Genomic DNA, 12279 nt, shown 5'->3' with positions numbered 1-12279 from the left:
CTTAAATTAGTCAAAAGTGTCGTAAAAATACTTTCTAATTGCTTGTGAAGTGTATTACCTTTTTGAAAGAAGCGATCCATCTCTTTCTTTTGAATAAATGCGCACAAATTTCTTTGCTGATGGGTAAACCATACTATCGACCACTATCGCCCACTATCGAAACATTGAACCATCGATAGTTTAGTAGCGCGATAGTGCTTTACCATCGATAGTGTCGATAGTGCCATCGATAGTTCTCCACCTCTACCAGCAACGCGATGGCAGATTATCTCTCTCACTTTCGCATGCTGCAAGCTAAAAAAGCATGCAAAGAGAGAGGCGTGAGAGAGATAGAAATACTCTAAACGGTTCTGCGTCGGATGCGGCGGCGCACGACCTCTGACGAGCCTGTCGTCCAGCGGGCAGAAAGATGTCAAAGCAAACGACAAAAGTTACACCAACACCAACAATTGTTAGAGAATGTGAAGTCCCTAATTTTGCCTCTACGCTGCTACCAGACAGAACAGCAACCAAACGAGAGCATGTATTTCTATCGGTCGCTCCTCCCCTCGCACGAACCCGAACGTTTTCTTTCAGGCTTATATTTACGTATATAATACATCTTACGTACATATACAGTTATGTAGCAGCGCCAGCACACCGAGAGCCTGTGTAGAGCGCAGCCATTTTAGCATATTTTAAGACATAGCTAGAAATGGCTTATACAATTTTCAAAATGCTTTTACAAGCAATTTAGTATTTTATTTAAATACATTCAGCTTTTTTTTAGCGTTAGATGTATATTTCTTCTCGTCTGGACTTTATTTTTGCATACAAATTATTGGATCTAGTTTGTTGGGCTATTCTTAATGGGAGCACATAAACAAGAACTTTATTCGGAGGCTTCGTGTGTGGAATAGATGAATTCTCTTGTACATATGTATCTGTTAATTTATCGCTAAAATAACCTAAAGCAAAAAAACCACAGCATTTTGAATTCCACGGGTCTTTGCCTAATTTTAAGTGTATTTATTTTCAGTTTTAGCCATTTTTGCGATTTATTTTTGAATCTAGCTCTGAATTTCTGGCAGCACTGCTCGTGTAGAGCAGTTCGGCTTCCATGATAGTGTGTGTGCACTGCGCAGCGACAAAAAGGTATAAATACCGCAGTCCTAGAGGAACTGAGCCCTTGTTCATTTTTTCCTTCGTGGCAAGCACATCGTGAACTTGGACGTATACATATTATATTTTTTTGTTTCTGATCTTAAGTAAACGAAATATAGGAACGTAAATATTCGTGTCGGAATTAAACGTAGGGTAAAGAACAAACTTTTCCGGCGTTTTTTTTTTTATAATTTTGACACTAATCGTGCAGCATCAGGGTGATCCAGTGGTGCGGTGGTTGCGTGGGTTGCGGGGGTTTCCGTGCAGTTGGATGTGAACTTGAACAATTCTACTGCGGAATGCGCAGCTTTTTCTGCTTCTACGGCTCAAAAATAGAAGCCTAGTCAAACGGTTTCGTTTTTTGGGTAAAACTGAAATCTTACTTGTATTTTTAAGCGCCACAGTAAATGATACGTGCCGTGAAATCGGAGGATTTGTCTGCTGGATGAAGCCAAGTCGAGATGGGCCACATGCGTTCATTCGGCACCCTCATTAACGCTGTGCAGCAGGATAGGGTGGACCTGCATACAACCACGAGGATGAGTAAGCGGATCTTCGGGAGTCCTGGTGCTACAACGGGACTCCTCTGTGGAAACCCGACGAGGAGTTTCTGTTCACCGATATGTGCATATGTACATATGTACGTATATGCCCTGCAGTACGGGTCATCGATGACTCAGCTGCTGACACGTCGATGACCGCGTCACTACCCCCGATGTCATAGTTGATGACCGGCCATACGCTGAGCTGTTGACATTAACATGGAGATGTCCTAGGGCATAGTCGATGACATTGTCATCTAGCATAAAAATCATGCACTTAATAAGCGATGATTTTTCCCGAAAAATCATGCATTTTATAAAGATATGCCCGATTCGTAATTCAATTACGCCTACGGACTAAACACCTCCATTTTATGCATTTAAAAATAAGCAAAATATATTACAAATGAAAATAAATAAAGGTAGCAAATAAACCTATGGAAAATGCAACAATGGAACTAAAACTATTTCCCCTTTATATGGCATGGCAACGGCTTTCCGTTCACATTCTTCTACCGAAAACTTTTCCAGCTCAGTTGGTGCTTCTACATTGACTAGGTATATACTTAACTTAAGTCGAACTTAATAGTTCACTATAAAAACATCTAATGTTTATTCTACCTATGATAAAAATCTTTCCTAATTCCTCTTCAAATGACTCGATTTGAATAGGAACATCTCCTCTTATAAAGGAAAAATTATCTGGCTTTCTATCTTTTAGGGAACTGTTCTGAATCTTTAAATTCTTGCCTACTAACAATACTGGTTCTTTACCGGGAGCAACGTACCTATCTTCGACTGTTTTTCTGAATATTTGTTCTAAGATATGTGTTGGCTTACGGACAAAATTTTTAAGAGTTTGCAAATAATTTTCAAAAGCGTAAGACGAAGCGTTTCCGACTTGTTTTACAGTCTCTCTTACGTGAAGTAAGCCGGGAACATTGTAGGACACACTGTTTTCACCGAAAATAATAGGAAAGTTCTCAACAAACAGATTCAACATTTGTTGAGCATTTTCTATATTACCCCATTGCACCCAATTCTACAAGATGCATGCAATCTAGGGGAACTTGGGTTATCATTAGGACCCCAAGCTTTTCAAAAGCGGACTGAACCGTTAAATAATCACTGTTATGGTGCTTTACTTTCATTGGTAGCAAGGGTTTTTGCTACTTATATTTAAACTTAAATTAAAATAATAAAACTAAATAAGTAATTTACGGCTTGCCATGTATCATTATATCATATATGTAATCGTACAATAATCGTTATCGTATCGTTATATCGAATCTCATTATTTTAAGCATTCAAACTAATATCGAACATACATGAGTGTTTGAGACATCCCTTAGAGCTGTGACTTCTATAAGAAAGGGGACATAAAACCAGAGACTACATCTAGGGCTTTAAATATTGCAAGGATATTGGATACTGAAGAACAGTTAAAGCATTGACAGAAATACAGGATACTTGTGAGACAAAGATACGTTTTCTCATGATATTGCTACAGGTCAAGTCTACTTCTGTCAGTGATGCCATAGTTCCATAAACTTCTGCATTGCAACAGGAAAACGTACTTTTGCACATCATAAAATCAGAAATAGGAATCACAAAAACCATTTAATCACAACTCTAAGCACAGTGGGCATTGCGTTGAACATTTTTCCGGTGTGGAGGCACTTTCCAGACCCACTGTAGGCGCACATGAACGTGTGAAATGTGATTAGCTGGCTAGCGTTGAGCTTAAAGACTAAAGGCGAGAATCTTTCACTGCTGCGGATGCTGCAACTGTTGAGGCGGTGGCTGCTGATGTGTGGCTGGTGGTGGCGGTGACGGCAGTGCCACAGAGGGTGGCGGCGGAGGTAGCGCCGCCGATCGCATGTGCCGCATATGGGCCTGCGATGCCATGTGCTGGAACATGTTGCAGTGCTGCTGCTGCTGCTGCTGCTGGTGGGCAGTGAAGTGGTGCTGCTGTGGCTGGGCGGGATTCACATCGGGCGCTGTCTGCAGTATGATCTCCGGCTCCAGGTTGAGAGCCATATCCTGATCCTGATCGTCCTACGCGTGCTGCTGGCCCCGTAGCGATGCCAGAGCAGCCGCCTGGGCAGCGGCCATGGCCGAGGCGGACACATCTTGGCCGTACTCCTGCTTGATGCCGTTCGGGTGGAGAATGGGGTGGCACAGTTGCGGCATCAGCGTGTCGCTGGTGATGGGCAAGGCGGGGTGCGCGAACGACCGCGGCTGCTGTTGTTGTTGTTGCTGGCCCTGGGAGGTTGGCGGTAGACCAACCTCGGGCTTGACAACAGGCACTGGCGGTAGTGTGGCCGCGAATGCGGGCGGGAGCTGTGAGGGATCGGTCACCAGGAGTCCCTTCTTGCGGTCCTTGCGTATCTTGTCACGCAGCTTCTCGAGCTGCCGGAAGGCCTCGTTCGCCCTCCGCGCCTTTTTTCTGTCCCGATCGCGCTCCTGCTCCAGCCGCCGGTACTCGGGATTCATGCGCTTGATACGCTTCCTCTCGCGATCCCTCTCCCGCTGTATCATCTTCAGCCGCAGCTCCTCCTCGGGGGTCAACTTCTTGCGAAATCGGTTGCGTTCGCGCTCCATTCGCCGATATTCGGGATTCATGCGCTTCATGCGCTTTCTTTCCCGATCCCGCTCGTGCATGATGCACTTGTGGCGCGCCTCCTCCTCGGGTGTCATCAAACTGGGCCTTGGCGTCTGCTTGCGGAATCGGTGCCGCTCTCCCTCCATCTGGCGGTACTCGGCGGTACTCCGCTCGCGATCCCGTTCCCGCATGATGAACTTTTGGCGTGCCTCCTCTTCGGGGGTTATCCACTTTCCCATTTTGGCCATATAGTGCGTCTCCAGCTTGCCGTTTCCGCTTTTGGCGACACTTGCTTTGCTATGGCGCTGCATTTACAGCATTTAAATTGTGTTGAAAATTGATTTTGTAGTGGATTTTGAGTTTTTTGAGGATTGAGAACTGAGGACTCCCAAACCCATTATCTTCTCTAAAAGACGATTCTGTGGCTTGCCACTATACGAATCAAAGGGTCGGAGTTTTGGAAGTTTTTAGAAATTAAGGGCTTTAGGACACTTTTAAATTGTGTCATTGCGTCTGCGGGAGCTCTGACATTTTGGGAGTAGGTGTTATGTTCCTTTCAAAGGCGTCAATTTATAAATATTTAGCAAAGCATATAACTACGTAATTTTTTATAACTTGTAGGATAATTAATTAATTACAGAATGAAATCAAAGCAAATGTGAAGCTAATAACGAGAATGAAATATTACTAAATCTTACCTGCATGCAAATAAAAAAATAAAAGGGTAATGCCAAAAAGGTCCTAAGTAACTCTTAATTAAGTAAAAATAAAGGGTGCCCATGGCACAAGGACACAAGCGCAGCTGGAAGAGGAGTGTGTGTGTCGAGTTGTGTTATAGCTATATATGCTATTAAAAAAGTGGATTGCATTGCTTGGAGATTGACTACCGTCAACTATTTGGTCTTTAAGCAATTGAAGATATTTCGACGTCATTTCAGTCGATGCCATGTTATTTATTGCGATTGTAAAGGTTTTGTCATCTCGCTGTCGTACACGATAACAGAAATGCCACCAAATGACTGTCATGCCTAGAAAAAATTTATTTTAAACACCTTTGAAAATGTGAAAACTTGTTTTCATCGGTTTCAACATTTTCCTGGACACCTGGACACAATTGTTTAAAACCATTGTTTGAATGATTGAGAGGTAAAGAAAACATTGGGTGAATTGTGAAACATCCAATACCAAATGAACCTTTTCCCGTCTGAGCACACAGAAGTACTTTAATAGTATCAGGGTTAGATTCTGGTCTCCGATTAAACTTCTGGGAAATGGTCTTAAAAATGGTAGATACTGTTTTACTCTTGCCGACGCCAGCACCACCACATACAAACTCATATAAAACTGCCTTTTTTCTAGCAATATGCAGAACATTGGTGAGATAAGTTTGTTGCTTCAAATAAAGCAATCTAATCAACCTCATCATCAATTACCTCAACAAGTGCCTCTTCACCTTGTAAGGAAGGCTTCCTAGCCGTGGTACAGCCTCTCAGCCTGTCCAGGGCTCGAGCCGGCTATAATAATGCTTTTAGAATTTGGTCGTCTCGTAAGCAGGGTCTATCAAACACATTGGAAAAGTGATGTGATGCGTTGCTCGCGAGCCCTGTGGTCTTACCTCAGCTGGTAAGAGCTCCAGTGGTACCGGCAAGGGCTATAGATATTCCCAGACGATTGGCGGATCCAGACGTGGTGCCTAGAACCGCAAGAACCGTGAGCATATGCACAGAAAACGTTAAATTGTAAAGTTTCGTTTCCTTCGAACGCGGATTTTGAGTAACAGTGTTGTTTTTAAAAGAATAATGATCCGATCTGATCCTGATTCGGCAATCTAGTTGACATGGTCATTCCTTAAGATTTATTTATGCCACAGATCTTCGTCGGTTGGGGTGGCGGAAGGGAGCTGGTTTAAGTTTTGAAACACACTTGTAACAGTGACATAAATACATATCACAGATATCTGGATACAAAATGTCGTTGCTCTAGCTTTTATAGTCTCTGAGCACTAGGCGATTATAGGGACGGACGGACAGGCGGACTGGCGGACAGACAGACATGACTCTATCGACTGGGCTGTTGATGCTGATCAAGTATAAATACATTATGGGGTCGGGAACGCTTTCTTCTGGGTGTTACACACATCAACTTTCCCCACAAATCTAATATACCCCTATACTCATTTTGAGTATCAGGTAAAAAAAAAGTGGAATATAAGATACAAATAATGTAAGAATATACGTCCTCTCCAAGGATAATTTATAAGTACAGTTGCCTTTAAAGAACAGTTCTATCTATAATTATTTTTTGAAACTTAATTTCTGTTGTCTTTCGAACAGTTTTTGAAAAACTGTCCTACGCACGCGCAATTAAAATTTCCCTCCCAATCAGCTGTTTTGGCAAGAGAGCAAAACAGAAACCAGAGAAAAAGAGAGAATGAGAACCGGCTGAGCGAACTTTTATGGACAAGGTAAACCCAGCACCTAAATTCCCTGGGTATGTTCAGACTTCAGCCCGATGTCGCCAAGCAACATTTTCAAGCACCAGCTACTTTTGAAGGCGGGCGGATTTGAATGAAACGTGTTCGGGACATGTCGCCCCAAACTCGGGAACCGTACTATTTTCCGAGGTTTAGCTCAAGTTGTTCACCTTTTTGAATAGATGCGGGCTTAGTGGGACAAGTTTTTTCGTCGTTATACTTATGGTACATTTTGAAAATGAGAAAATGGTGTTCGGCATTTTCATTGATAAGACCACTGGTTCTATCGGCTCATACATGCAACGAAAAAATAAGTCGGGATACTTTTGAGTGGACAATAGAAGGAGGTATGGACAACAGGCAAAAATAGCCAAGGCAAATTGCAAAGTTCGTACAGACATCACCTTTGCGTGTGAGGACAATATACCTTGAAAACCGATTTTGCCTTCAAGGTATATTATGCAAAGGGGGTCGATTTTAGCTTGCATGCGTTGGCTTCTCCGGGCCGTTTTTCCTGTTGTACATACCCTGTTTTTACTCAGCACATGTAGCAAATACGTAGGCAGCATGTAGCTGGCCTGTAAGAAATTGAGCAAATGTACAAATTATAGAAACAGCGAACTAACACTAGCAACATTCAAAATTTGGCTCAAAATGTTCGCTCTGTCAAATGGATTGCATTTAAATCCTTGTTGCTTATGCAATCTCAAACAATTTCTATTAGGCGCTCAAGTTTGCTCTCCTTTTTTTGGGATTTTGTCTCTATTTTGTGGTGAGATATTCTCTTCGTAGAGCGATTTTTCATCGGGAAAATTTCCTTGCAACAAGGAGACTTTTTCTAGACACACTTACGTTGAATGTGGACCATTCTAGACATTACGTTATTTACGTTTGGCAACATTAAATTTGCATGGGCCAGACTCATGTGCCGAGAAAACGAGCAGCATGTCCCGCAGCATGGTGGCGCGATGGGCAACATTCTGCATACCCTGGGCAAAAAAATAGTATAGAATTGAGGAAATGTTTGTCATCCCCGGCTTCAATACATGCAGAAACAAGTCAGTCTCTGTTTTATAGCTATTTTAACGATATTTAGGGTTAGTGGTCTTCTTACAGAGACCAAGAATAAGTATCGGGATCGATATATGTATGTATATATTGAGGATACATGATTTGCATTAATACGCTTAAGACATGACAATCTGAGAATTAGCCGTTACCAATGTTTTTAATAAGCTTGGATAACAGAATTGGCTTGTTAATAAAATAAAATAGGGTATAACAACGTCAATACTCGCAGCGGATACCTGTTGACCAGCAACAATGGCGTTACATTCAAGACACACTTACGTTTTATACCGCACACACTTACGTTTTTGTGCTTTGACTTAATTTGTTTAAACCGTATTTTAGAAAAAATGCTATAAAAGGGAGTAATTTAATTAAAAATATCTTGTAGAAAATTGATTTTTCAATCAGATAAAAATATGTGTTCAGATAGGGAAGTCCTAGCTAAATAGTAATATCAAATCGAATATCAAAATCGATGAATATGGTTTCCAGTCCTTGACGAACGATTAACCCATTGTAGACCAAGGGGGTATATCTATATTCCACCGAAAATTATACAAATTGAATAATTCAGGTAAAAGATTTCGTGGAATTTTTGGTTGTCGGGAAAGAGAAAGTACGGATCTACAAGAAGAATATACATATAGTATTCATTTTGGCAGTTTAATACAAGCTGATGAGCTGTTTAAATGGAGGGGGGCATAGTGGGCTAAGCTCGTTTTTCATCGGTCCAACGAATGTCACAAATTTTAGAAACTGGCCAGAACAGCACACTAACACTAGCAACATTCAAAATATGGCCGCGGAAAAGGCAACACCAGAGTGTCGAATTTTTTCTGAATTCAGAAAAGTCCGTTGATTTATCCCACAAGAAATATCCGTATTGATATTTTTGCAACAACAAAAAATCACCTAAAATATATAATATAAAAAAAGATATATTTCAATATACCGTACCGGACGCAGCGACGGAGGTTGGCGACAAGAGGCGCAGCAGCGTAACGTAAACGAAAATGGTTGTGCTTGTTGTTACGTGAAAGCGAGAACGAAACGCTTATTGCCGTTTATTTATGAATCAATTCCTTCGTTCCTTCGCCCGCTAATTGTCCGACGGACCGGCCTTCGCCTGCCTGCCACCACCACCACCCCCCGGTCCGATACGCACTACGGCCCTACGTTAAGCGACAATACGCCGGCATTTTGTTGTATTTTTTGTTAAATTTTTTTTCCGTGTGTGTGGAGTTTACTCTAAAACAACAACAAATAATAACAGCAACAAACAACAGGGTGTTCATAAACAACGGATAATTACACAAAAAACAAAAAAAATGTCAACAATAATTTACAAAAACAAAATAAATAAGAAAAGTATTTAAACAATCAAAAATCATTTACAAAAATAAAATTAGGGTAAAAATAATGTTGAAAAGCATCTACAAAAAACAGGCGGCCACAACGACAACAACAAAAACAAACGTAAATATTAATTACAGCCGGTTTTTGTCCTCCTTCCTGCTCCCCCACCGCGTCCTTCGTTACCACCTCATTCTTTGTTGTTCTGTGTGTTACGTGTGCGTTTACGTTGACTGCGTGTTTGGAGGATTCTGCTTGGTTATTCTGCCATTTGGAGCACTGAGCGATTTTCTTACCAATTAGCAGTGGATTTCTATTATATTTGTTCTAATAGGAAATATACAAAATATACCCAACAAAATAGTGCGATAAAACAAATTTCCAAGCGAGAGAGAGAGAGAGAAAGAAGAAGCAAAGGTAGCAGCAGAGATAAGAAGAAGCAGTTGACAAAAAGCCGCAACTGAGCAGGAGATAGAGAGAGCAAGCAGCACAAGAGAGTAACCAAGCAGTGGAGAGAGAGTGAGACCAATTCAAAAAAAGAGAGCGCTCACGTAGCGTAGAACGTGCTAAATGGTTGAAAGATTGAACGGAACGGGAAAGGGGGGGGAGAGACCGACTAATACGTTAACAAACTCGTGGACAGTCCTCTCTCTTGGTCGTTCTCTCTCTCTCTTTTACTGTGTGTTTTGGGCGACACATTCATTGATTTTTCGTACTCAAAGGGCAAGAGAGGAAAGGAAGGCCAAACCTTGCTCAAAAGAAGGGAAGCGGCTGGCTGGCGCTGCTGAGAGGCAGGATAAAATGATGGGCTGAGAGTTTGAGAAGGGGGCGGGGGTATGAAGGAAATGGGCTGGTAGATTGTCACTCAGAGAGAGAGAGAGACTTTAGAAAGGAAGCAGCTGAGAGAGAGAGAGACAGAGATGATGAAAGGAAGGCAGAGAGCGGGAGAGCGAGGGCCAAAACAAAGGAAAACCCGTGTGTGCCTGCAATTCATAATTACAGTGGAACACCCCCCCCCGAACACTGCAATTGCAGTTTACGCTCTCTCAACCACACTTCACCCCGCTCTCCCACATAGATCTGAAACTGGTTACCCCCCTCCACCCCACGTGAGCCAACATTCAACTAAAAACCTAACCAAAAACGGTAAAAGCAACCACCAAAAGCGGAGCGGTGGCTCTCTCTCTCTGCCGCCAAGAAATACAACAACAACAACAACAACAAAAAGTTCAACTAAACAGCAGAACAAAAAGAAAAACAGTAGGAGAACACAGAAGAAGAAAAAAGCAGAAGAGTGGGAAAACAGATAAAACTGAGAGCGGCCAGATAAAGTCAGAAGGAGTGATGGAAGAGAGAAATGCACGTGCTTGAGGTGGGGGCGGGCGTCCATCGCCTAGCAGGCTGCACTGTGCTCCCTCTAGCTCCCTCTCTCTCTCTCTCTAAACGTTTCGCGATCATCAGACTCAGTCCCGCTCCCGCTCTCTCTGAATTGCATCTTTATTTCGTATTTCGTAACAAACATTACCACCAACTGGAGAGCCGCTCTGCTCTCCCAGCCAAGCCAAGGCGCTCTCTCTGCCTCTGCCTCTGCTGACGCTGACGCAGAAACTGCTGGCGGTCGACGAAAATTCGAATTGGAATTTGTTGACGTGCAATTAGTAAAGTGCGCGCCAGGTTGTTAAATGGTTAACCAATAGCGGTTAGCGGTAAAACAAAAAACGTGGCAAGAGCGCGAACTAGTGGCAACAACGACAGCGGCCAAAACGCGTACTTTCCGCATAAGAAAAACGTAAGAATATCAGGCACCTGCCAGACGTCTGAGCGAATGTTCTGATTCGATTTTTATCTGCTTACGTTCTCTGCTTGGACGGAACGTCTCTGCCTTGCAAAAACCAAACGAAATCGACAACAACAAAAAAAGAAAAAACCGGCCAGTGCAAAGTGTGTTAATTAAAGGTGCAGTCTCGAAATGTTGCTTGTTGATTTCGTGGCAAGCACGCAATGCCGCAATGAGAGAGGGAGTGAAGCATAGACAATTGACAAACAAATATTTAATGGAGGCACTCTCCGCCACCTGATATTAACACACCTTGGCAGCGCGTTACCAACATTGAGCTGCTTCTGCCAACGTTGCCGTAAACGTCGCCGCCCCGCGTAATAAACGTATGCCACGCCGGTTTTTTCCTCCACTTTTTCGAGTGTTTTTTTTTTCTGTTTGTTGTTCACCTTCTGTTTTTTTTCCCCTCTCTTGCTAGTTTATTTATTTTTTTTTTTTTTGTGAATTGTGAGCAAGAAGCAGAGGCGCCGGAGAATGTGAATTGCATATACTGCCGCTCCACATCCGCACAGCCCCCCCTTACATAAGTCGATCTTCCCATTTCTCCAGGGGGTATGCGTATCCCTCCCCCAGAATGGAAGATCCGCAGGCATAAAAACATAAAAACATAAAAACATGAATCATAGATCATCATGGAAAAGAAATAGGCCTCCCCTACCATACGATATAGATGTAAAAAAACCCTTTGTAAACTAAACCTGTGTTCAGGGCTTTCCCACTCGAGTGCCAATACATATATCACACAAATATGCCAAGCAATTTAAGGAAAAACAGGTGAAAGCTTTGAGTTTCCATTGTAGGTGTGAAAATATTTGCATTTCAGCTTTTTAAAGATTTCACGAGGAAAACATTTTTTTGTAGAGTGCTTCTTCTGGCAACAAAATACAAAGAAAAAAAATTGTTTAGTACTTTTGAAGACAATTTTTAACGAATATATATCCCCTAAAATATTTCCTACTCTTGCTATGGAAAACACAATAAAAGAAACACTTTTGTTTCGATTTTTCTACTGCTTTTACCCGCTGTGTTAATAAACTTATTAGAATTTCCATCACACATTTCTCGTGTGTGTGCTGCCTTGATATTTGCTTTGCTTTTAGCGTTTCTTTCAAAGGTTTTCCCAGGCTTTTCCAGAGGCCAATGGCCCTGCCTTATCGCCGGTGCGTGACGGCGAGAGAGCCCCATTGAAAACCTTTTGCCCAAGAACCAAATCGATCCACAGATGATTTATATGTACATATATCTTTTTTGCTGC

General features: G+C 42.3%; 2 protein-coding genes across 5 annotated transcripts in view; one reads left to right on the top strand and one right to left on the bottom strand.

Annotated features, from left to right (window-relative positions):
* Positions 1-3306: 3306 nt before the first annotated feature.
* On the bottom strand, positions 3307-4616 carry LOC108165257 (putative uncharacterized protein DDB_G0271982). The gene has a single exon (XM_033387086.1). It carries the CDS (start codon positions 4599-4601, stop codon positions 3744-3746), a length of 858 nt encoding a protein of 285 aa, XP_033242977.1. The 5' UTR covers positions 4602-4616; the 3' UTR covers positions 3307-3743.
* Positions 4617-8605: 3989 nt separating this feature from the next.
* The window catches only part of LOC108151182 (neurobeachin), a 188519-nt gene continuing 184845 nt past the window's right edge, over positions 8606-12279 (top strand). Inside the window, exon 1 of one of the 4 annotated variants that reach the window (XM_033386968.1) lies at positions 8606-9310. The gene's annotated coding sequence lies outside the window, so the exon portion shown is untranslated. Of the gene's footprint in view, positions 9311-10442; positions 10977-12279 lie in introns of those variants that run through there. The other 3 variants (XM_017279627.2, XM_017279629.2, XM_033386967.1) reach the window with 3 other exon arrangements.

Source organism: Drosophila miranda, chromosome XR (genome assembly GCF_003369915.1).
Source record: "Drosophila miranda strain MSH22 chromosome XR, D.miranda_PacBio2.1, whole genome shotgun sequence".
Classification (NCBI taxonomy): Eukaryota; Metazoa; Arthropoda; class Insecta; order Diptera; family Drosophilidae; genus Drosophila; species Drosophila miranda.
The sequence above is the reverse complement of the archived record's forward strand: the minus strand, read 5'-3'. Positions and strand labels throughout refer to the sequence as shown.

What these genes read in the sequence shown, in the direction of transcription:
- LOC108165257 (XM_033387086.1), bottom strand. Translation starts at nt 4,601, where the DNA reads ATGCAGCGCCATAGCAAAGCAAGTGTCGCCAAAAGCGGAAACGGCAAG.